Source organism: Cyanistes caeruleus, chromosome 3 (assembly GCF_971803275.1).
Source record: "Cyanistes caeruleus chromosome 3, bCyaCae1.hap1.1, whole genome shotgun sequence".
Lineage (NCBI taxonomy): Eukaryota > Metazoa > Chordata > Aves > Passeriformes > Paridae > Cyanistes > Cyanistes caeruleus.
Genome location: NC_141703.1, coordinates 105,852,412 through 105,878,762, shown reverse-complemented (window position 1 = coordinate 105,878,762; position 26,351 = coordinate 105,852,412). Strand labels below are relative to the sequence as shown.

At 38.4% G+C, this 26,351-nt stretch overlaps 1 protein-coding gene across 10 annotated transcripts in view; it reads left to right on the top strand.

The window, feature by feature from the left end:
- The window catches only part of ROBO1 (roundabout guidance receptor 1), a 686,064-nt gene that overhangs the window by 318,201 nt on the left and 341,512 nt on the right, over window positions 1-26,351 (top strand). For 9 of the 10 annotated variants that reach the window (XM_086883538.1, XM_086883540.1, XM_086883546.1 and 6 more), the window contains one exon: window positions 17,211-17,294. The exons of the other annotated variant lie outside the window; for it this stretch is intronic. In XM_086883538.1, the coding sequence (XP_086739664.1) occupies window positions 17,211-17,294 (84 nt within the window). The remainder of the gene's footprint in view (window positions 1-17,210; window positions 17,295-26,351) is intronic. 10 annotated transcript variants of the gene reach the window in all.

Below are 26,351 nucleotides of genomic sequence, written 5' to 3'. Positions count from 1 at the left end.
GCATCAAACCATGAGAAAGGATGGACCCTCAGCCCTGCTTGGGGAGAGCATTAGCCTCAAGCCATGGACAGTCCCACAACACTAGGCCTTAAGAAGAAGTTGGGTTTATGCCTGTAAAAGACATTTCATACTTTAGCTGGAGTTTTACAAGCTAAATTTATTTTTCTGTACTCAAAAATAAGGAGATTCGCCTCCTCTCAGATTTGAAAGAAAAAAGGAGCTGGGAAAATGTCAATATGTTAAAAATAACTTGGGGAAAAAATTTGGGAGATAATTTTACCACACAACAATGACACATGGATCCTCCATATGGCAGTTGTAGATGCCAAGATTTTTTTTGTCTTGATTTCTTTGTCTTGAGAATAACCTGGGTTTGCTGCAGCTAGCCCAGCTTCATGAAGTAAAAATATTTAAACCACATAATTTTTCTTTCCAAATTAGACTTTTTGCTATATCTGAAATGTCATGAACTTCTTAAACTACAAAAGAGCAAGCTGTTGTAGCTTCTTCATCTAGAAATGATCCCATAAATCAGTTTGGTGGGTGACAAGGGCTGCTTCTATGTAATAGAGAATAAAAAAACCCTCATTTTGCAGTTCATTTCATAATTAGCAGAACCTGAGCCAACAGTCTTAGAAGCTGCCTATGAGGTTTCTGCAAATGTGGGGTTTGTATGCAGTGAGACACTTCGAAGAATGAAAATATGTCTGGTTTGTAACATTTTAGGATCACGGTTCTGTTGTGAAACATCATGTTTAAATGCTTCTGGGGGTTTCTGTAGTACCACAGAAATACCAGAAACCATTTTGACGCTAGTTTCTAGTAATGGCAAAAAATAATCTAAGATTTTTTGTTCCTACTTGGTAGGGAAGGTTCTAATCTGTAGTTTAGTTTTATCATACTAAGAAAGTTGAGCTTATAAGATTAAGTTGTTGCTAATCACTTCGGAGAATTGCAGAAAAAATATTTTGAATGTCTAACATTTTAATATTTCTCTTTTAGTTAAAGAAAATTCCTGTAGTTGTTTCTAAGATTTGAATGGGTTTTTGTGAAATAAATCATTGTTTTCCAAAATAGTGAGCAGGCTCGTAAGAACACTGGGCTTCAGGAACAGTGGCAAATTTAGGCTCACAAAAATGAATTATTTTTTAGGGTACAGAGGTTTATGTTTCTGAAGATGTTATTACAATGCAAAGACAATATCCTCTTTGAAGTATAAGGGTAGTAAGACAAGAATTGTGCTTACACAATTCTTAACCTTCTCAAGTATTGAAAGTTTCAGTGGTTAAGAAACGTCTTAAATAAATGTATGCTTCATAACTTAAAATTCCAGCTTTTTACCAAACCACTGCATATATTTAATTAATAGTAACAGCAAAGACATGAAGACACATTTTAATTTGCTAAGAATGTGCCAATTTTAGAATTCATTAGTCTTTTATTCCCATTTGATAGAAGTGGTACAGAGAGGCTCAGGAATAGATCGAGAGAGGTCTCTGGCATCTTGGTACCTGTCTGAATTTGACTGTGGTAACTCAGAAAAAAAGTGACAGATTAAGATATTTGATTTCAAAAGTAAGCAGCTGAGATTGTTTCCAGGCTAGCAGTCTTTCTTTCAAAATGTCTGTCACTCCTTAAGATTTCCTCTGCTTTCAGCTGTCTTGATTCCAGGAGCCAGAATATTCTCCAAAGTAAATTTTTTCTTTGTTTTCTTCCCAAGCAGTCACAAACTATTTCCTGTAAAATAAAAGAAATTTTTTAAGCATAACCTTATTTTCTGCAGCTCATAAAGAAATTTGCCTGGGCAAAAAATTTTCTTTCACATTTATACTTAAAAATGGCATAGGGTTTACATTTTGCTTTGCTGGGAAATGGACTAGGAGGATTAAAGAAATATAGAAGACAGCAATCAAAGCCTGCATTTTATATCTGATTTCATGTTAGTTATATAAGCATAAACCTAGATTTTAAAAAAATTAATATATAACATTTAAATGTGTTTTGAAAAAGCAGACACTACCCTTGTGTCTTATTCAGGATATTACAGATTAACTATTATATTAAATACAGTCAGTGGAAAGGAAAAAAATTGTTACATGCTTACTGATCCTTTCATAAGAATTGCAAATGCTCCTTTTTATGCTAATCAGCTAGTTATTTATTGGTCTGGATGTGTTCATGAAGCCAGGAGATGGCCCCATTTAGGCTTTCCTAATAATTTTGGCTTGCTTGATGCCTTGGGCTAGCTAGGGTAAACTTTGAAACAAGTCAGCTTTGTACAATCAGACAGCAGAGAGAAAGCTCCAAAAGATCATCAGGGTTTTGGGGCATTCACCCAAATGATGGTTTTCTCCCTGTATTAGTTCCAACACCAGAAACTTCTAAACATGGGGATGGAAGACTTGGTTGTGGAAATCTGCAGAGCAACCTTCTTCAGAAAACTTGTCTCTAGCCACAATGGCACCTCAGATGTCCAGATAAAATGAGATGATAATACTTTGTCCATCTTGCAGACTTCTGAGGAAAATGTGCTAGTTCAGCTTTTGAGAGCATTCAGGAGTGGTATCTGTGAATTAAATGTTTTTAAAGAAGTCTGATTCCTGATCATTCAGGGTCCATACACCTCCAACATTTTTGAGGTGTACTTAAGTCTCCTGTTATCTTGTTATCTTTCTGGTTCTCTATTCTTTGCACTGGGACAACACTCTGAAAGGGTCGCGAAATTAATGATGAAGAGGTGCCTTGGGAAGTTGTAGTAAGATCAGTCATGCAGCTTCACTTCTACAATTTCCTAAGTTCCAAGTTTGTAGCTTTGTGACCATAAGAGTATACAAGACTTTTTTTGACTTGAAGAGGTTTTTGGTTGGGAGTTGTCGAGGGTGTTGTATCATAACTGCATATTAGTTGTTGCTGTTCACTAAAATAACAAAGTTTGTTGAAAGAGCCTGTGTCTTGCTACACTCATTTCAATGAGACTCAGGCAGCAGTCTGTCCTGTTTCCAATTCTTATTCATTATCACTTATTTCTGTTGTCTGTAGATGCCTGCAAAACATAAAGACAGAGGAATCAGACTTACAAGGGATGGCTTTCATCCCCCTAAAGGGATTCCTGAGAATATTAGAGGGATGAAAGCGAAACGCTGTGTTTTCATCCCTTCAGACTTTCTGCTTTTCTCCCCTTTCCACGCTATAATTTCATCTCCTCCCCTCCCAGCAGCAGCAGCTGTAGCTCAGCTCCAAAGGGCCCCTGGAAGCTCCCCCAGAGGCACCTCCCTGACCCCGCTGGGGCTGCAGCCTCAGCTGCAGCGGTCGGGGGCTCCTCTCAAGCCCAGGCTTTCCCTGTGGTTCAGCACTGCATGAGACACCAGCTGGATTTCACCAAGTGTCCTTGCAACAGGAGATCTGGTTCTTTTTTCCTCAGATATCTGTTTTCACTTTTTCCAGTAATAAAAATACAAAAGAAATCAATTGTTTTCTTAAAAGGAGCCACAGGCCGGACCAAATGTGTGCTCTCTCTGCTCCCGTTCTCTTTTCTCCAAAAAGATTAAATAAGATGGTAAGAAAAACTTCACCTCCCACCTTGCAGCTCCCCTTGACCTTGAAGCAGCTGAGGGAATCCTCTGTGAACACAGTTTTTACACTAATGCATCCTAAACTTTGTCTTATTTTCTGCTTACAAAACTTGTAACACTGAACAACCTGAAACATTGAAAAAAAAAAATAAATTCAGGAGTTTCAGGCTTGATTGGGGAAAATGTTTTCTGTTGAGAAGTTTTTTAAATAAAGAAAATATCACAAAGATCCTTGGAAAGATTCAACTTTTTATGTACACATTGAATAAAATAATAACTGAATTAGTCTAGAATAAAGGGTTGATTATTAGTTGAGCTGTTGAAACATGAAAAACAGTTGCATAAGAATAGTTACATTTTGTAAGTAGGAGGCCAAAGAAAAAAAATTACACTGCATCTAGAATTTTAAAAAGACACATTGTGTTAATAGTAATGGCTACTATTCAATTTTTTGATCTGTGTTTTGGTTGTGTGCCCTTACAGTCTGCTCCATACCTTTCTCCTGGGAAAAAAACCAAAAAACCAAAAAACTTGAAGCCATTTGCACAAAGTGCAGTGTATCTTTTCTGCCCTTGGAAAAAGATAATTTCCCTTTCTTGCATTGATCATCCTTCTTCAAAACAGAAAAAAACAAGGATGGGAGTCATGTTCTCTGCTCTTTACTTTTCAGTGGGAGCAAAAAAAAAACAAAACAACTCCCTTTAATTTGCCTGTGAAATAAGATGTGAAATCAGGAATGGAATATTTTTCTCTCTTCTAATCTTCAGATACTGGCAGGCCAAACAAACCATGGTCTGAAATATTTATTTCATTTTGCACTTTGACTGAGCAAAGATTCCCAGGCAATCTAGTATTCCTGAGTTTTGTGTGAAAGTGATGCTCAGTGTGTCCCAGATCCTCAGCTGATACAATTATGTTTGAGTCTCTTTTCATTCCTAGCAGTACAGCACTTCCAGGGGTCACCCAGTATTTATTAATGTGATATTTCCTGGTGTGATTATATCTGTACACCCTGTAATTTAAGAGCAGCAAACCCATTGTATAATAATCATTCCTAAACTGCAGTTTCAAACATTTATCATTTAAATATTTTTCTCTAAAATTAATATCTCATGGTTGCTTTCACCTTGGTTGGATGATGTATATAAGAATGAACACAAAAGAGAATCAATATAGCTATTAACTGACTTGCCCACAGGATATGATAAATGAGGGGCCAGTTTAAATTTGACTAAATTTTCCTTGGTAGTATATCACCAGAAAAATCTTCATGTACCTATAGCATTTTTCATTGAGTGCATTTTTTTTTTCTACTCATGAATGACCTTTATTTTCAATTGTTAGAATCGAAATAGTAGAATTAGGTTATCATGCATATTTAAGAAATATGAAATATGAAATTTCTATTGTTACAAATTCAGATTATAAATATATATTGATAAAATAAGCTGAATGGGATGAGGAAGGGCTTGGAAGTGTTTCACTTTAGTCTGATTTTTTACAGAATAGGGATTCTGCTATGACAGAGTCAACATCTGTTGGATCTTCTGCTCTAGTCTTTTCTGAATTCAGTTGTTAATTAACAAAGAAAGATGGAAAGAGTCTCAAAGCTATTCCTGAACCAGTGGATGTGAGGTGCAGTTGCATTTTGTGCACATATTAGACAAGATTTCACTATACACCAACTTCTCTGTTTTACTTGTCTTGAGAAAGATACCTGTGGTGGGAGGCTTCAAGGAAAGTGGGAAAGGTTTTGTCTAGGACTTTGAGTGGGATGACTGGAGGGGGCAGGACCCTGGGACACTCACCCTGAATCTCGTCAAACATAATTATGTTCAAGTTTCAAGCTGAGGAGAAAAGCTTAAATAGGAGCTTACCTAGGGAGCCTTCTTAGGCATGAGTGCTAATCAGTGTAAAACTGGTTAACATTTCAATCAATGCTTATGGGAGGTTTTATTTATTTATTGCCTTTTACCCAGTTTTCCCTTCATCATTTAACATAACTTCCTTTATGTTTCCATTCCTATGTGTCACTTTTCTAAGACTAAATACATTTTCAAAATCAAAATCGTAATCATCATTAAGAAAAATAAAAACCATAAGGAAAACATCTTAGATTGAGTTTAAATATATTATTTCTAATAAAAAAATGTTTCTGGTTTAATTGCTCAGTGTTTCGTAGCTAAGGTAAAAGTTCTAAAATATTTAACATTTTTAGAAGCTTTTCCTGAAAGGTATTTGAAATAGTCTTCAGGTGTGAAATCTTTCTCACTGAGTTGTTTAATGCTTTAGTTTTGTTCAGTTTTGAGCATTTATGTGCACTTACAGCTTATTCATCTCCAGTGTTAAGCTTTCAAGATTATATCACATCTCCTTGGTCACTCTACAGCTGTAGAACAACAACACAAGTTTTGGTAGAGTTGAGTAAACTGTACAGCTTGACTTACAGGAATGATGGGGTAAACTCAGTAGTTTCTTCTGGTTTAAAGTTTAAATTTTCTCAGTGTTTTCTGAGATTTCTTTTCCTATTTGAAACATAAAATAATAGAATTCTTTGCTGTTTTATTTTTTAACTAGTGTTCAATGTCAGATTGGTCTCTTATAGCTGGATGTATTATTTGATCCAATGTGTTACTCTCTTTTTTACATATCCAGCACCTTCTGAAATTACAAGGTTTTTCCAGGAATCCTCTATAGTCTGACCTCCTAAAAGGAAATAAGATTGTGTTCAATACACTAAATATGCTTTCCTTTTTCTAAGGTTCTTGTGCATTTGTATTATTCTCCTCTCTCTTTTCTCCATAATTTTCATATCCATATTCCCACTAAAATAAATAAACTTGAAGCCAGTAAAAATATTAAGTTCCTTTTCATATTGTTCTTTTTTATGGTAGAAGTTTAGCATAGTAATTGGAATAATCCTGGATATATCAAAAAATCTTTAGTATCATAATATGCTGAAGTTTCAGAGTAGCAAATAATTAGATACAGCGTGCAATTGTTTAAATTCAGCAGTAATAATGGTGTGTCACTGGGATCTGAGCCACTTGACAAGTTGTTCGTGATATTTGTACAGGTCTGGATCAATGGTTCTGTGATTATCAGTGCCTAAATCTTCTGAGATTCTTTTATGTAAGATACCTAAACTCTGTTCCACCTATTCAGGTTTGCAGGCTCTTTGCAGTGAGCTAAAGTTTTCCACTGGAGACCTGACCAAATTCGGAGTGTCCCCACTGACCAGACAGTAAAAATGCTGCTTAAGGACATTTTCTAGGTCTGGTGTCACCTCTGCAGTGCTCCAAGCCTGCTGCCCATCTGTGGCACCCAGCAGGGGTTGGGGGCTGCTGGCCCCGCTGTCAGTGGTGTCCCAGCTGGGGCAGCCCTGGGCTGAGCTGTCAGTCAGGAGCAGAGAGGAGCCCCAGGGGCACCAGGGCAGGAGCTTGGCAGGGGATGCTGATGGTCCCCTCAGGGCTCCTGTGCTCATTTCGGCACTCCATGGCAGCATGCAGCGCTCAGACTGGAGCCAGGGCATCATCTTCCCCGCTGGAATTTCAGTGCTGGGCAGCAGTCATCCTAGCCCGTAGGGATGAAGCATCTATTTCTGATTTTATCCAGTTGGACATGTTTAAATTTGCAGAGGATCTCTGCTAGAGGCGCTTGAGGGCCCCAACAATATGGAACCAATCACGCTAGAAACACATGAGATGTATAATGTTGCTTCAGAAGTATTTTTTATTTCCTGCCCAAAGCAGCTGCACCAACACATTAGATGAAGGTAGGACAAACAAACAGTCAGGGCTTGATAAAGAAATTTTTCTTTTTTCAAGCTGTCACTCTTGCAGTGTTGTACTTTAGGTCAGCGATATTAAAGCGGTGACCCAGTCAGCAGTGGGAAATTTTCTACACTTAAATCTGACACAATGAATTCTTAGTCATCTGTGCTTCCATTTTCAGTTCATTGCTGGTGATAAATGAGTCCCTTATTATGAGATGTCTAATTTCCTGGTCTCTAGCGTGGGTTTTGGTGAGGTTTGGATTACGAGGGTGTTTGGGTCTGCTTTTTAAGGGGGGCATAACTGGTACAAAATACAAAACACAAAACACAAATGTTTCCTTCCATTTGCTATTTAGTTGTCATTCGGTATCAATGCACAAAAAAGCTTCTGATAAGGTTATGCCTTTCTGTCTGTTTATCTCAGAGGTCTGGTTGGTTTTTGAACCTAGATGTGTAGTTTGGTTTTCTTTACCATCTTGATAATCTTATCCATTAAAAAGTTTGATGTGGCTGTTTTTGTTCCTTACACTGGCATTGGTCTCACCATATTTATGTAGTTCAAAACTCATCCTTCAGTGCTTGTACTAGATTGCTTTGGGCTTTGTGCTTCCAGTTACAGCTCTAATTCTGGGATTCCTGTGGATCTATTGAAGGTCCCTTCTTGTTTCAAAATTACTGCCTGTAGCTAGTAATTCCTATGCTCAATGTACACAGTATTGCAAATTAACAATATTTAGAGAAATCTGTAGATCCTTGTAAGCCCAAGTACCCCTTGCTGTGTTGTATGATTTCTTATCTGGTATTAATTTTGCAGAGTTGAATTCTGACAAGATAAAAGAGTTATTGATTGTTCTCCTCCTCAGCTATTTCGTTTCATCATTGTTCTATTTTGTCTGGCGTTTAAGTTCATAAACCTGGAGTAATTTTTGACCTTGTGCTTTTTTTTGAGGCTGACATTAATCACACTGAGAAATGAGATTCCCAGCTGGAAGATGCTAAAGAACCATTAGGAACTATTCCATTAACTTACCACTATTTTATCTTTCCCGGTTCAGGCTGAGAATTATTAAGTTGATTGGGACATATCTGTATGTTTCATTATGAGCTAGATAGTAATTGCTAATTCTTTATTTGTGGCTCTTTCTCCCACTTCCCTGAAGTATTCACAGCTGTGCTAACAGAACCCTGCATCCAGTCAATGGGAGCATTTTGCTGCTTTAACAAGAAAGGGCTTCAAGCCTAATATCAAATTTTCCAGGCAAATGCTTACATGCTCCATCATTTGTTTTCTTAAGGCTACGATTTTGAGCAGTGAGTGCTCAGCTCAGGTAAACAAAGCAAGCAGAAACACCTGTTATACAGCTTCTCTCCAAGGCACAAACTCAAAAACCTTCTTTGTGAAATGCATTTCGTTACTCTGCAAAAAGCAGTTCTTCAGAAGAGAACTTCTCTCTTCTTTACAGAGAGAATGCCTGTGATCAAATAACAAAAGGAAAAGAACTTCCCTGAAGTTCTTATCTCTATTTAACATGAATAAAAGAAGACAATTTTTAAAAAAATCTTTGTATTTAAAAAAAAGGCATTGTTGCAAGTGAGCTTCATTTAATACATTTGGAAGGTGAATAGGAAAGGGAATTCTGGACAGCTTGACTGACTACCATGTATGTGTGGTTTGATGATGCTTGCAGCTTGCTGTAAATTTATCCTTGTGGAGAAATACTGATTGACAGTGCACGTTTTTCAACTCCGTGCCTTTTTACAAGTCAGTGTGAATATCTCTTTGCCTTGTAAGTCACCTTTTCATGTCACTTCAAAATCATCCCTGTGCATTACCTATCAAATACTGTCCTGGTAGACCACAGTGATTTTAATTGTCAGCTAAAACAGGATTAAACCTTCATTTTTTTAATCCTCGAATCACTCCATAAGCTATAGCATACATTTGCTTGGTACAGAAGACAAGGTAAATAAAATATAGTTGGCTTTAAGTATGGAACAACAGGGACCTTTAGAACCTGTCCTGTCTGCTGGCTTCTTTGTCATGGCCAAAAAAATTGGGACGTGGGAGACAAAAAGGAAGAGAAAGCACTGAAGAGCAAGAACTGGACATATATATCCTCTAAGAAATCCATATGCTAAAGGTATCAATAATCACAATGTGGCTGAAGTCACTGTTGGAAGGTAGAAAACGTGTTGGGAACAGAAAAATTGTTTAAAATGTGGCCCTTTTAAAAGGAGGGGTAGTCAAAACAAACTAGAATAGCTAGGAGTGTCTTCTGAAGGCAAATAACCTGAAATCCTTGTGATATGAGGGAGGCTTTCTTGCTTAACTATCTGTGTTAACAGGCTGAGTTATTTTGTGCTAGTGTCTTGCCTTGCTGGACAGTGTGTCAGTGCAAGCATGTCTGTTCTTTCTCAAAGCAAGCATTGACATACATTGATTTAATATTATTCTTCGTGCTGAGCTCTGCAGATAGACTGGTAAAATGCAAATGACACAGCTGTGTTGCAGATATATCTTTAACAACTCAGAAGATGACTTTGCATATTCAGAGAAGCAAGGGAATGAGAAAGGACTTTCTCAGCTCTTGGATTGTGTACATCCCCTTCAATATTCATTTTTATGGTAGTTTTAATTTCAAATCATGTCTCTGCAAGGTTGCTGGTATGCTGAATTAATTCCTGCATTTTTCTTGTTTGTCTGTAATTGTCATTAAAGAGGGAAATTCATCACCTTTACAAAGTTCACCACTCAACTGAAAAATATTAGGGGTAATTAAGCATGGTGGGATTCTTGCTGTGTTGCAGCTCTACAGCAAAGAGCAAGGGAACCCAGCTCTCTGCTGATATTTTGGGGGCAGCTTCTTGTAAAGCAGCTGCATAATTCAGCCTCAAAACATCCTTGCAGGGCTGAAGCCATGGAAGAGGAGCTCCAGGGGTTAATGACTGGAGGACTGGGTGTAGTTTCAGAGAGTTTAATTCAGTAGTTAGGGGATTAGTGCAAGAAGTCCAGTAGAGTTGAAGGATTTAATAACCAGTTCTTCAGCTGTACATGATATTAGTTGCTATTATTTAAACGTCTTGATAGTAGTTCCCACAGCAGTCAGAACTTTCTTGACAAACATGTAAGTTTACTTGAAAGAAAACAGAATAAGAGGTCTTCTAAGGGAGAGAACATATCCTGAAGCAAGTTAAAACTCATAGTTTGTAGTAAAGAGAAAATACTTGTATGAAGAAAGTGGTCTAGCAGGTCTTATGCATATTGAACATAGTCAACATACCTGGTGAGCAGTTAAAAAAGCCCTTTATTTCTGCATTTTCTGAATAAATATTGCTTGTTACCTTGGAGTAGAAAATTCTGTTACAAATCTGGTTCTCCCTCCCTAGAAAATGGCTTCTTGTCCTAATTAATCACAGCGCCTTGCACAGGCTACTGATGGGTCTCTTATCTACCCCTGCAACCAAAGCAGCTGGGGCCACCACCTGTTAACTCACTTGCAGCACATTTAATTAGCCTGAGTGGCTGGTACCTTCAGGCTTGGCTGGCAGGGGAAGAAACGGGAGCAGATGCCAAACAGGAGAGAGTGCTACAAGGGACAGCCAAGGAAGTCCAAGGAAAAGCCAGAAAAAGTCAAGGAGCCAAAGGGCAGGTGGAGAGAGGACAACAGGCAGTGCAAGTTTGCTGTGCTCTCTGCCAGATCCCAAGTTTTGAGAATTCAAGTGTTCAGTCAGAAACGTTCCTGTGTAATTGGAGCCATACGGTGACTGCTCCCACCTAAGACTTCAGCTTATGGTTCTGTTACCCAGTAAAATATATTGGCTGGTCCTGTGTTGACATTGCTCAACACCTTTCTTTATTACCTACTGCATAAACAAATAAATTAGTTGCAAAGATACAGCAAGGTTGTTTCATGCTTATGCATTATAATGTCCTCACTCATTTACTTTTTTTTTCTTGAAGGTTGTTATTGAATGAATTGTGAAAATAAGGGGAATAAATAACATTGTTACTGAGGTTTTATTAGGATTTCAGTCATGAACTGTTTTTGAAGACAAGCAGAAAACAAAGAGATACTCAAAGCATTTAATGCTTTTTACTTTTTCTTGTTTTAGAAAAAAATCCATTTCTAAGGGGTTTCTTTTACACTAAGAAGTGTTCTCTCATCAAAAGAATGCATTTTAAGTGTCACGGATAACATTTCTGTACATGTGTGTATGTGTATATTTTATTTTTAGACTACTTATTGAATTGCTAGAACACAGTTGTACAAGCTATTAATAAAAATAACATCCTTGTGGATTTATTTATCATTTACTTGAGACAGATCCTCACATTAAGGACATTATGGGAGAGCAAATTCTTGCCTTTTCCCCTTAGCTTGAATCCTTCTTAACTTCTGAAATGAGACTGCTGAGCAGTTTAAATTTTTAATGAAGAACTACTTATTACTTATGGAGACTCTTAGCTGATGAAAGTGATCATAACTCCCTAAATTATCCTACTTAAACAAGTTAGCTGGGTGAATGTGGAAGTCTCTAGAAGGATTATGAAAAAGAATACTTCCTCTGAGCTGTTATGAAATATTGGTAAGGACATTCATCAGATTAATAGCTTTCTGATACAGACCTGTGAGCGCTCACCAAACTGTGATAGTCTAAAGGTGGCCTAATTATTCCCAGTTCTGCACATAGCCTGAAGGTTTTCCTTTCTGTTCCAGATCTGAATAGGTCTACATCCTTGAAAGCTTGTCTGTACTTTTCTAAATAAACATATATTAGATAGTACTTTCCCTGCACAAAATTTGCTTTTCAGAGATGAAATTATTTGACTTTTATCAATCATTCTCTTTTAGCTGCTATTCTTACTATGCTTATGCTCTAAGAGCATAAACTGTTGTCATCGTGCAGAACCAAGTGAAGGAATAGGAATAAATTAAATATTCTTTAAGAGATTATAGTGAATTTCTACTGTATCCCAAAGAAAACCTAGAATAAATCAAAGTACTGGATAAAAAACTTGGCCACTAATTTACTAATTTAGTTCCTCATCTTAGGCTATGGTTTGATGCACTCCCAGATGGCTTTTTTTTCTGATGTCTCTTCTTGAATTCATCTAGATCACTAGAAAAGAATCAATGGGAATTGATCCAATTTGTAGAACACAATTCTTATATTGATAGTAGTTTATATTCATTTGCTTCACCCTAATCTTTTATTAATGCTCATTTGCAAAATGCTGTTCATGCTGTTTCCTTCCAGTTTTGTAACCCCAAGCTGCTGCTGATAATGAAATTCAGAGAAACATAATAAGAAATATTGAAGTTATAAATTTTGGAATCAAATATGGTAGCAGTATTTTTTTTTTTGCAGTCAAAGGTTGTTCAGCAGGTGACTTTCATTTCAGATAAACAAAGACCAGTGTAAAAAGTCAGACACATGGAATTCTTACAGAAGTAAGAAGTTGTGTCTGTTAAGGTCTTTTCAATTTTCCTTTATGTCTACCAGAAGGCTGGGCCCGGGCATCAATACTGAATCATCTGGGGATTTTTAAGGATGCATCATCAATAAAATGTGTCATCCAGATATATCTCCTGGTTCAAAAGAAGCAATGACTGATGGCATCACTTTTGCTTACCAGTGGGGAAAAAAGTCACTGGTGACTTTTCTATGAAGAGCAGAGCCATGGTTAAAAAGATGTCTTATATAATTTTTGAAGTTAGGTTTGTAAAATACACTTGAATATAAATGGCTGTGTAAATAAGTGTGTCTGTTTGGTTTGAGGTGTTCTAAGAGCCAAAAGAATGAATAACAGTAGTAAATATTTACTATTTGGATTTTCTAAAAATTTTGAAGAGCGAAAGATATGCAAATTAAAGCATGAATGGTGTGGCCATCCAATAAAATGGAATAACTTAGAGATTTCAGTAGAAAATTTCATTGTAAAAGGCTCCTCACATTCATGTAAATCTTCTGTGCTCTCCAACTGCCACTAGCACCTAAAATTGTTCTGAACCTGCATGATTATGCAAAATCCTCTTTATGCTTTGAAGAGGTCATACGTGCTTGGGCTGACTAAGTCTGAAAACTTTCCACTAAAAAGCTGGAGCACACAGTGCTGGTAAACTTAACACTTTCCTCTCAAGTCCAAGCAGATGTTTGTTGGGTTTTTCGGGGTTTTTTTGGTTTTTGTTGTTTGTTGTTTTTGGGTTTTGTTTGTTATTTTTTTAAATGTCTTGCCCAACTCAATGAATGGTTGCTCTGGAAATGTCCATGGAAAGAGAGAATGAGATTGTTTTATCACGATAAGAGCGCCTCAAGTGCTCCTGTGAAAGAAAAGTGTAGTAGCAATTGCTAAGGGGTGGCTTGATCCTTATTTTTTGTTACTCTAGGCTTCACTTTTCAACTTCCTCTTCCCAAATAAACTCAACTAAGGGGAAGAAAAAGGAGAGAAGTCCTTTTGACTTCTTCCTGAAGTTTTGCATACTTACAGATAAAAGTATTTTTTTTCTGTTTAATTTTGGGGTTTTTTGGAGAGGTGAACTATGTTGATTTTTTGGGCTTGTTTGGTTGTTTTTGTTCTTTGGGTGGGGTTTTTGTTTGGTTTTTTTTCCACATAATGAATCAACCAATTACTGCCTAGGCATCTTTTTAAAGCTTACGTTTTATTTCAGTGAAAATGGGTTCTTTATTTTCTGAGCAGCTAAGAAAAAAATATAAACCTTGGTTTAAATATTTCTTGTCTGACACAGAAATTCAACCAAGATGTCCGACCATATTGGAGAGTTGTTTTTTTTTTAAGGGAAATCTCTCTCTGTCACTTCTGTGAAACCTCTTAAGGACTGATTAGGACATTTCTTTGAGGTATGAGGCACCAGGTTCAGCCTCTGCTTTGACTCAGACTGAACTGTAAATTCTTCATATATCAGACGAATTGTTCTTGGGTTTATAGTTCATTTTCTTCACATTTTCTGGCATTGTAATAAGTTCAGAAAGTGTAATGATGTAAAATTGTTTATTATGTTTAAGAGAGCCAAGTTGAAAATTGCCTGATCATACAGCATGGCAGTCATAAGAAATACATCATTTCTTAACATTCAGGACTTTTACTAGCCATTCAACAGAGTGCCTTCACAGCAGTCCTACAGTGAAATGTGTTATTTAAGTCAACACTACTTACCTCTGTGAAGTTTTTACAGACTCCCAGGCAAAGCTGGAACTTCTGATGGAGCTGAAATTAAATTCAGCCCAGGACAGAGGGAAACAGCCCAAAATGTACACTTATTGTTCAATGAAATGTACTGAGTCATTTTCAGCCAGAGACCTTAATTTATTAGTAGAATAAAATTTTCAATATCAGGTGGAAAAGTAGCATTTCTCAAAGAATGAGAGAGTGAAGAGTGTCTGTATAGTTTTAGATTGTAAATAACAATTGCATTGTCACGACAGATATTATGTAAGTATCAGCAGCATCAAAAAGAAACTAATTCCCTCCCTCATTTACTTTTGCTGAGTGATTGGAGCCAAGATTTGAAAGCCTAAATAGCTGAAAGTAATTGTGGCCTGTTTTTTAAAGCTGCTTCTCTCCTAGCCTGTTGGCTTTACTGAATTCACCACATTTCTGAATTGGAGACCGGTCCTGTTAAAACTCCTAAGGGAGCTTTGCTAGGGGTGTTAGCATTGGTTGGTTGTGAGGTGCTGTGAGGGGGATGGCACACTGCCTGGAATTCCAGATCTGAGGTGCTATCTTAGCTAAAAAAGTCCAATTCGTTGTGCAGTTATATTTTGCACATGACACCAAATGTTACAGTGACACACAGAATACTTCCAATAGCTTTCAGTGTATCTTCTTCCTCCTCAATCATTTTGAGTAGTGTGTGGTTAAATCTTCTAGAAAGCAATCAGTCTCTCAGAATGATGATCAGCAGGTTCATTGGTTAAATTTGGTCTGGGCTTCCTGTAGTCAATTATAAACCTTTGCACTAAAAAAGGTAGGCACAGCCTCTGCCACTTAAATGAATAAAAAGTCCCGTCCTTCTGTCCTTTACTGCAGTAATTTAAAACTTTGACCCAATCAACCCCTGAATGCAAATGAGTGAACAATCTGGAGAAACAGAGTGTTGATCCAGTCAATCTACAGCCATTTTCAGAGCAGATTTTAAAGATGTACGTGACATTGGCCATTAGTGAGCCAGCAAAGATGAATGGGCCAATAAACGAACATATTTCACTTCTTTCATCTGCCAAGATGAAACATCATCTTGGTGTTCGGCTGCTTTTTGTTGTTTGGTCTTTTATTTTCTTAATTTGCACGACAGTATTTTGAAAGGCATGCTATCAATCCTTTAATTGACTTTTCTAAAGAATTTTTTTTTTTTTCCAATAAGTCCCCTTGAGTGGGTTGGTCTTGAGGATTTTGGTTTTCTTAATATCTTTCCTTTGTAACTCATTAAAAAGATTTTCATCTTTAAAGATATTGTCTCTAAAATTGCTTAGAAAACAAATGGATAAATGAATGTTTGGCATTGCATTTTAAAAATAATAGTGAGTGAACTAGCAAAATTAAGCATCCAGAAACAGATAAAAATCCCCTTAAGTTGTTTTGTTTTTTTTTCTAGTTTTGTTTCATATACAGTTGCTTTAGGTGTTTTGTGAAAGTTCAGAGTAATTTTTAGCAGTGTGGATTTTGTTGAAAATGAACAGTTATTCGCAGTCATTATAGAAGTCCAGAATATGTCTGAGAGAGCAAAACATGTCTTTGCAATAATTAATAAATTAATTATCTGACACCTGTCAACAGAAAAAAGAGGAAAAAAAACAGCCTATTGTTGTGGAAGTGTTATTTTTGCAAAGACATTTGCTTCTTGAAGTTTTCTTCTGAACAAAATACTAATGTTTCTTTTCAGGTATTATCTGTTGGACAGTGCACTGTGAAAAGTAAACTAAAATAGGATTTAAGTCTATTAAACAGTTTTACACTGAGAGTAAAAAGGTGCAGTGATGTGGTGAACAAATTCCTTTGGGTTGTGCTGTTTGGTTTTCAGAGCAACTGAGATTTTGGTTTTGGTTTTGTTTTTTTGTTTTAAATTGTTTAGCTCATTATGAGTTATATTCTTGATGTTTTGTGGTGTTTTGATCAGCAATTTATCTTGGGGTCTTAAAACATGTTCATTTCTGTGTTAACTGACCAGCTGCCCTTCCTTTTTTGTTTTTTTCCCCCCTTTTCCAACGTGACATTAAAATGGAGGGATTCCTTGCAAGGATGTTTTAGCAGAAAACGCATCTAACTCCGCGGATGCTAAAGCGTTGCCTTTTCACAGAGGGCTCTATCCCTTTCCCCTGCCCCAAAATCCCAGCAGAGGTAGAGCAGCCCCCTCCCTGCTCGCCAAGCCCCAGTGGCCCCCCGCCTCCTCCCCACAAAGAGGTGAAGTCCCCTGGGTCTGTAATTGCCAGGAGATGAAGCGATGATGGGGAGTGATCACAGTCAATAGCTTTGATTAACAATAAGGTGGAAAATTAGCAATGCTAGCATTCAGCTCCCCTGCCTTCCCGTCCCCATATGCTCCCCGCAGCCTGCGCTGGCTGCTTAGCAGGGTGGCCACTGTGGCTGGCTGGCTGCACAGCGACACTGGGACTGGGCAGAGTGGGACAGCGGACAGCTTTCTGGGGACCCTGGACAATGCTCCCCACCGTGTCTCTCCGGGCTCCACCACGCAGGCAGGGGAAGGACGAGGTGTGCCGTGCGCTGGCACTGTGGCTCTTGCTGTCATGTGTGGATTTATTTGTGTCTGGACGTGTTGTGATCAAAATGGCAACTACTGTTAGTCCTGTGACCCCATCAGCAGCTCTGGTGTTGTTTCCGACAGACTCCGAAGACCTAGAGAGGGGGAACGACAGCGGGACACCACTCCCCACCTCTGATAACGGCGACAATTCGCTGGGCTACACAGGTAGAGTGCACCTTTCCAAAATATTCCTGACTGCCTCCTTCTGACGCTTTCCATCTGCCATTGCCACCTGTGTACGTTCCTTTAATCATCTTTGCTGGCTGCCTCTCTTTCACCATCACCTTCAGAAGTTCAACCTTGTTGGTGCTGTTGGGAAATAGTGTTGTGTCTTTTACCTAACCGAGATGACTGTCCTTGTGTGTGTGTCAGTACATGTCAATGATTTAAATGTTTAAATTTGCCATGTTGAGACAATGCACCCATTATTTTCCTTTGAACTGTATATATTAGTGCATGAGGCAATATATAATCTCAAAAAAAAATTTTCCAAAGACCAAAGGGATTTTTCCATATGTTTATTTGGGGAATTTTTTGCTTTGTTTCTGTTATAAACAAAAGTAAAATACATTGCAGCAGGGAAGAAAACCCAAATGAGACTAAACTGTGGTTGGAGAAGAGTTTGTTTCATTGACTTCTGCTTTGCATAAACTACAGAAATGTGTCTCTAGGCCAAATAAGAAAAACCACAGAATAAGCAGCACCATACAGCAGTGATTTCTGAGGAACCCAATCCTGGAACCCCTCTGCAGCCTGAAGTGTTACACAGCTCCAGGAGTCACTGACCACAGCCCAGTCTCGGCTGCACTCATGGGTTTTCATGAACTAGGGGTGGTCCAGTGTGACTCAGATATTCCTAAGACAGTCTTGCAGGGTACAAGAAAAGGACAGGCAGGTATATAAGAGAGAGAGAGCAATTTCTTGTCTATTCATAAAGCTTCAGGTCCTGTTATATGCCACTTACAGTGATTGTAGCTTTCATCACCTGCCCCTCACAATCATCTCTGCATGTGGTTTTAAACCTTGACACATAATTTTATTTCAGTTTAATTTTTTTTTTTTTAAGATAAAAAAAAAAGTAAAGCAATACAAATTTCCCCTCAATCAAGATAGATGTCTTTTTAGGAAAACATCACATGAATCCTGCTGCATGTGGATTATTTAGACTTTTCTACATTCTGAATATACCTATTAATTTTGTTCAAAATTCTTCCCCTTGCATGCCCCATGTTTGCCACATGTAATTTTTGATGCACGTGGGATCGTCATATTGACAAAATATAGCTTGACCTCTGCTTTCAGAAATCAAGGATGGCAATCATGATCCCTGGTTTTTGTGTTTAAACAGCCACTAACTTACCTGGAACAGCGAGCCAGACCCTTTTAATAATAAACTGGCTTAGTTTTATCTGGAGATGAGCAATTGGCTCCTCTCCAGCCTCCTCACACATCCCTGGTCTGGAGCTGGTGCTCTGCAGGCACCTGAGAGCCTCACACCTGCCCACGAGGCAGGAGAGGGGCCTTGTGTGCACCCCAAAAGGCTCCTTAGGCACAAGAGCAACAGGGGTGAGGATTTAGAGGGACACCCCATCATTTTTATCGCTGGAGAGGGGCTGGAGGCTTGATGCAGGCCCTCCCATGACAAGTGCGCTGGGCAGGTGATGGCAGGCAGAGGGGCAAGGGCTGCAGGCAGTCCTGCTCCAGTATTTAAGGCAAATCGGGCAGTGTTTAAGGCAATACCTGCACCCTGAGCCTGGGGGCTTAGAACAATGTCCCAAACAGAGCACAGATGCCCTTGTGCATCTGTCCACCCCCCAGGATCCTTGTCCTGTTCCAAGGTGCGCACGAGCAGCTGGACACGCATCCCAGGAAAAGCCTCTGCGGGGCGTTGCAGCTGTTTAACCTCCCTCTCCGGGACTAATGGGGTCATTCAAGAGCACTGACAAAGTCAACCCCTGGTCTAGCAGCTCCCCAGAGGCTCCACTTCTTAACTCTAGGCTGTGTTTTAATAGGGGGTTTTCAAACAGGCACAAAAGTCAGGATCAAGTTAGAGGCAAACACAAGCTGAACAAAAATTAACACCTAGAAGATGAGTGGTCTTGTTTAATTGGAAATTTTGTGGCTCTATTTGACTGAGCACCAAGTGAAGGAAAGACCAAGTTTTTCACATTTAAAGATTTAATGATCCAGTACTTTTTCTCCATTATGTAATAGTAATCAGTAGCACTGTGTGTATATACCTTGGTTTATATAGAAAAGCCCCGAGGAATTTATTAAAATTAGTCCAACAGGTTTCTGTAGTAAGCAGTAAGAGGTTTAAAAAATAACATTCATTGGAATCCAACCTTATAGGTAAAGTTGCCTTTTTTATTCTTTTTTTCATCCTAGCTGTGGGCCAATTTATATGGGCCTAATATGGAATATACATATTTTACAGAAGTATCCTTAGATAATTTTTGTTCCCTCTTACCTTTAAAATTTTTTTCTCCAAAAGGAAAACCATTCCAGAAGCATTTTTGTACTGAAAATTCTCTGACTCTTTCCTGAAATCTCTTGGATTAAGTTCATGATGCCTGTACCCAGGGGTGAAATAAAGAGCAGTTTATTTTTCAGTTGTGTATCTATCTTCAGGTGGGGCCTGAATGGACAAAACCCATTCAAGCTGATAACTGCTGTCATACCATAGGACTGTACTTTGCTGCTCATACTGAGAGCACTGACACATCTGCAGGGTGCATCTTCCTCCCATTCCACATAAATTTAGCTGCAAGGTATAGAAGCAAAGCATTTGCTTGTATGGGAAGTTTCAGGATTAAAGATTATAACCTTTTTCTACATCTCTTCCTTTCCCTAGATGTTTTTCATGGTGAATACATGCAGTTGTTTTGTACTGTTTTTAAGTGAATGTACACAACTCATAGGGAGGGTTCCAGTGTGTTCTCCTAAAGCTGCCTTTATCACTATTATTTATTCTCCTAAATCTGGAGATATTTTCCTGTCCATTTAGGTTTTGTTGTCTCCACTGTGGATGTGAGCACTTGAGTTGAGAAGTAAGCTCATTCCAAAGAGTAAACACATCAATTTCAGGGAGGACAAGAGAAGATAATAACCCAAAATGTTTCAGATAATTTTGAAGTTGCTAATACATTTCAAGGTTATTACAACAAGGAAATTATGAACTTCTATTTCTCACTATTCTCAGTATGTTATAGGAGGTGAACTCTAGATTTTTTTGTAATCATTAGGGCAAAGTGACATCCAGTAGATGTTACACTTTTTATAGATCATCAGGGTTTTATAATCAAAACAATTATTAATAGTTATTAACTGTAGACACTACTGGAGAAGCTTAATATGCATCGATATTAAAGACAATCACTTTCAAAAAGCATTTGTAATGTGCATAGGTAGGGGCTGAATAAACCACAGAATCAAGAAAAGTTCAGCCACTGAGTATCCTGAAGGAGTTTAAAGGAAGGTTTTTTTTTTCTTGCATATTTAATACCAGATAAGCACTAAAGAATGAAAAAACCTCTAAAATCTGATGTGACCCCATAGGCAGCATAGATGCTAGATGTAGCTGGATTGATTCAGCAAAGAATTTGGTTTTAAAACGTTAAGAACTTTTAACTGTATCTCTGTCAGTTTAAAGAGATGAGGCTAGAAGATTACCTGGTCTGCATCCTCATAACAGATCAGTTCCACAGTGTCAAGGCCAGATTGGGAAATAACTGCACAGTGAAGATGTGTAACAGCAAAAATCTAAATAGCTGTTCAAACCACATGCATAAAGAACAGGCTAAATCACAGTGAGATTCAATAGGATAAAAGAATATGAGTTAGATGCTTGGTACTGTATTTAATTTGTCCTAAGGAAGACACCCAAATCTTTCTGAAACGCTGCATGAGCACACTTGCTTCTCTTTGTACAGACTTTAAGGGAACTTCAGATGACTGGCACCAATGTAGATACTTAAAAATGATTGCAAGTAATTTCACATCCCCATCAGCTTGGATTTAAGCTCAGAAAGGAAAACCAGGTGATAGGAGTGGGAGAATATGATGAAATTTAATTTGATCACCGAAGGAAGACAGAGGAATGGAAGATGCAAGTAGGAATTTAGTTCTTTGTCAGCTTTAGGCTGGGGAGATGTCAGACCAAGCTATTGTTTAGAGGAGGAATATGGAAAATCACCTGAATAAGACACTGGAAGAACTCAGGGGATGGAAGATTTAGGAAAAAAGGTCATAGAAGGAAATGTTTTTAAAAATATTGGGATTTCCAAGAGAAGGGCTTGTATTTACTCACTAAATGGAGCAGATGATGTGTTGAGTGAAATCACATAGTCCTGGAGAAGCTTTGAGAGCCACAACTCTGCAGCAGGGAGCAGGGAAACCTGAAGAATATAGGACCAAAGCTACTAAACATATTTCTCTGTTTAATATTTACTGTTAGAGCAGATTTTCAAGAAAAGACTACAGTAATTAATATTTCCACATCAGATATCACATGTGGCGTGCCAGCCTGAATAGTAAAGATTTCTTGTTGGCTCACAGGCTTCTTTTTTCCTCCCCCAAAATAGTGCAAAGGCAGTAGGTGTCAAGCATGGACCTCAGTTATTTTCCATATAATCAATGGCTGCAGAGTAATCTCTGAGATTGCATTGTGCTGTGCTATTGAAGTGTGTGCATGCAGGATATCCCAGGAAGTAGCACATTTCCTGTTAAATCAACTGTGACATAAATATTGGGGATCATTTAACAGATCACAGAGTATCGCTTGTGTTACAGAGAGCAGAAGGATGGCTTGTTAAATTAACACTATGTAGTCAAACATTTGCAAGCAAGGATCATCTCACCACTCCCCATTAAGTAGAGTCACAGCTTTGTAAAAGGATATTTCCAAATACTTTTTTATTCCTGGTTTTCTCAGACAACTCTTCCAGTATGCAAAGAAATCTTCTGGTTCCCAACTGAGACCTGAAATCAATTTCCCCTGCCCCTGATTTTAATCATGAAAATATTGTGGTGGTATTCTTTTGTATAACAAAAGATTACTTTTTTCCTCACGTTGCCTTTTTCTTTACTACTTTGTTATGTCATCAGGAGATTTGTTCTTAGTGGATCATTGCTTGTCCCACGTGAAACACAACAGGTAGGCCTTGGAGAGCATTTTAAGAAATAAAAAGGAAATTTCTCTTCATTTCATGGCCATGTCTGAGACTTTTCTTCCTCTAGTCCAGTTATTTTGCATAGGTTAAGCTATGTATTATAGCATGCTTGTTTTGAAAAGTGGTAGTTCAGAAAACATGTTCAAAAAATCATTTCTTTGACATCAAAGGTGGAAATCTACATTATAATACCCTGTGAGAAATGGGAGTATGTTTCACTTTTTTTTAAGATTAGTAGAGGTAGTAAATGTACATACAGATTTTGTGGCTGAGAGGAAGAGGGGAGAGGAGAAAAACCTGTGATATGCAACAGGATTGGAAATAAAAATGTTGGAAAGAAATATTTTCTATTAGACATTCCTTCTAAATTATCATATTTTGTGTAAGTTAGAAAGCAAGATCAGTACAGAGGAAAAAAACACACAGCAAAAGCAGTTTGGCTAATGGGTTGCAAAAAGTGATGGACAAAGGTGTAGGTTGCAGAGTGTGGATACTTTTGATTTGGATGAGGCTGTAATTTCAGATGGGAAGCAGGTAGCTAGCAATGTCTGAGCAAAACAAAATCTTATTTGCATGCACGAATTCCACGTGAGCTACTGGCACGTGTCATATTGCACTGCGTTCATTGTGGCAACCACCTGTAGAGAAAAACAAACACTTGTTTGCACTGCAGACCCAGCAGACATCTAACAGGGCTGAATGAACCACTAGATCAAAAAGCAGCAACATTAATTTTTAATTTTTAATTTTAATTTTTAATTTTAATTTAAAATTTTAATTTTAAATTTTTATGTTTTAAATTTTTTTTGCAGTTACAGAATCCTTTTTTCTAGTGGCAATACACAGTAGACTTCAGCTGGACATTTACATCTCAGGATATGAACAAAGCTTGCAGTTAAAACCCTTTTCCCAGTCTTTCTCTTTAAAACTTACTAACTGAGCAAGTGTGCTCTTGAGTCACTGGAGAATGAACAGAAAGACCCAGGATACCAATTTTCCAGTAAGTTACTTCTTAGAGTACATCTGCACTCTAAATCCAGGAGCAGATGGGTACTGTTATGCCTATTTAAAAAAAAAAAGGAAAAAAATCCCCTGCTCTTGTCTATCAGCAAAGCTCTCTGTTCCCCATGTCAATCTAAACTGTCAGAAAAGTCTTTTCAGTTTTATCCTTCTCTTTGCTGGCAGTCTTCTGACACAGATACTGAGGATTTGTTTTAATATGTATTAAAATATAGATGTAAATTTAACACAAATCAATAGGATTGCCTGTCAATGAGGGCAGGCAACACTGATATCAATGCAATAATAATTTAATCAAAGCTCATATTAGCAATATTGGAGCAAAAGTGCTCCCACTTACATAAATCTTACACTGCCAATTTTGATGAAAAAGTTAATAGACCTCCTCTGAATATTGTGTTTTACTTCAAGGCAGAGCTTTTATTAAATCATGGCAATGTTCTATGTTTCTCAGACACTGAGAGCCAAAATATTGTGTGAAGAATTTGACTGGTACTGACTTCAGCAGCAGTAAATGCCTCTGTATAGTTGGGGTGCTAAGAATTTTTCTAAACCACCATATCTCAGAAGGATTAATTGAGCCTGAGAAGGTGCAGAAAAGAGCTATTAAAATAGTTAGGGAATAGAAAGTTTATTTTAATGGAGGCCTTAATGAAAGGGAGATGTGACTGCAGTTATTGCCAGCCTTATGATTTTAGAGTACAAATAGGGAAAAGAGCATATTTTTTTTATTTTTCAACTTGGATAAATCCAGTTGTTGATGAATAGCATATCTTCAAACAGTACTCAGAATCTGGGCTTTTATAGTAGGGGATTCTAAGCTTTTATCCATGTTACCCCTTTACAAAAGATGAAGCAGTTAAAAAATGGGCTTTAGTTAATTTAGGATAGAAATTAGGAGGTGATACAGGAGCAGATTCTAGAGCAACTCTCAGCCAGAAGTTTGAAATCTCCTTTCCAAATACTTAAATTTGTGATAGACTATGAGAGGCTGTGCATGCTCAATTTAATTTCCCAGGATGAGCATTTTAATCTTGAGTTCATGTGTTCCTAATTAATTATAAGACAAGTAAAATCAAAATAAAATGCATTCACAGCATATTATAGTTTCTCTTTTCCATTTGGGCTGTCACAGACAGGAACCCCTGGAGTTGATGAGAGGCTTTCTGCTGAGGGCCTCCTAGCAAGAGCAAAGACAGAGCAAATTACCCTCAGACACTGCTGTCAGTTCAGTGAATTAAGTATGCAAAGCAATTTGTGAAGATGTTCTGAAGTGCAAATTTCTGCCACTAGGTCAAAAGAGTATGAATTATCACAGGATGAGCAAGGTAAGAGGACATCATTCCCCATCTTCATCAGGGTGTTAAACAAGTTAGTCTTTGATTTTAACCAGGCAAATTGTTTTATTTAAAGAAGCAGGAAGTTAGTAATGCAGATGATTACATTAAATGCATAGCAGTGAAATGCCCTGCAAAGATGAGAACATGAATTTATTGTGTCTAAAATAATGCACTTTCATGGGTAGTACAGGAAAAGAAAAATGTTGAAATGCATTTTCTATAATTTAGATATTAGCATTGTTGGATATTTATCATAATAATTACAATATAGGATCGTGGATGTCCAGGCTAATTCAAGTTGCAAGCAACGATTGGAGGACTCAAGTCCAACCTGCTAAATAAGCAGTGTCAGGTATGAGTCTGGTCAGGGCTTCACCCAGTTAGGTCTGGAAAACTTCCAAGGACAGAGCTGGCACAGCCTCCTTGGGCAGCCTCCACTGGCTGCCTGTCCTCATAGGGAAAAAAAAATTATTCTCCTGTTCAGTCTGAACCTCTCTTGCTTTGGCTTATGCCTGTTGTCTGTCTCCCTGGCACAGACCACTGTGAGGAGCATGTCTCCATCTGTCAGTAGGGGCAGGGAGGCTGCACTGTGGCTCTTCAGTCCCCCTGTGATTGCCTCTTCCCCAGGCTGAACAAGCCCTGGCTCCTCAGCCTCCCAGCAAGTGCTCCAGCCCTGAGTGTCCTGCTTGGCCCTCTGTTGAGCTCAGCCCAGTTTGCCAGTGACTTTACTGGGAGGCCACTAAAGGCTGAGCTTGCTGCTGGCCCAGAGCCCCAGTGCCCTCCCAGCAGAGCTGCTTCCCAGCCTGTATGGATGCAAGGGCTCCTTCCTGCCTCCTTTCTACAGCAGGACTTTGCATCTGTCCTTGTTAAATGTCATTAGGCTCCTGTGGGGCCCTTCCTCCAGCCTGGCTCCCTGCAGGTGGCAGCCCTGCTGTTGGACATGTGCACTGGCTCCCCCAGCTTGGTTTTGCCTGTCAGCATGAGAGAAGTGCCTTCTCTCCCCTCCTCCAGGTGACCCATGAGGACCTTAAGCAGGCCATGTCCCAGGACAGACAGACATGGAGGTCCCTCTTTCCTTACAGGTAGGCTGCAGCCCACCCACCATTAACTTTTGAGGCAGTGTATCACCAAGTTTTTGCTCATCTGGGGATTCACCCACCCAGATATTTACATCCTTGGCTGGATACAGGAATTTTGTGGGAGACGGTGCTGAACCCAGTTAGACATGGGAGTCTGAAAACACAGATAGTATATTGATTTAGGATTTAGGATTTCCCATCAAAACTGATCTCTGCACGCACAGTTTTTAACTGCAGCTCTTTTCCCAGAGTTACTACCTTAACATCTATGAGAAGAGCCATGGATATTTCTGTCAGACCCCTCTGGAAGTGCTGCCAGCCATTTCTTTTCAGTGCTTTGTGTGTATATGTGATTCTTGTGTGCTGCTTATCCATAAACCGTAACAAGTTGAACCACCACCTACTAGTGTTAAAACATTGTAGAGAGCTTTTTAGAACGAACTGTATTGATTTTCAGTGACCCTTGTATAAGGAGGGAGATGTTTTTCTGTGTTACAATTTACTGGAGAACATATTATTTATAGGGCTTTTGTCTAATACTTCCTAAAAGGCAGTGAAAAAACTACTACTAAAATTCACTGGTGCTTTCCTTATTGCAGAAAATGCCAGGTT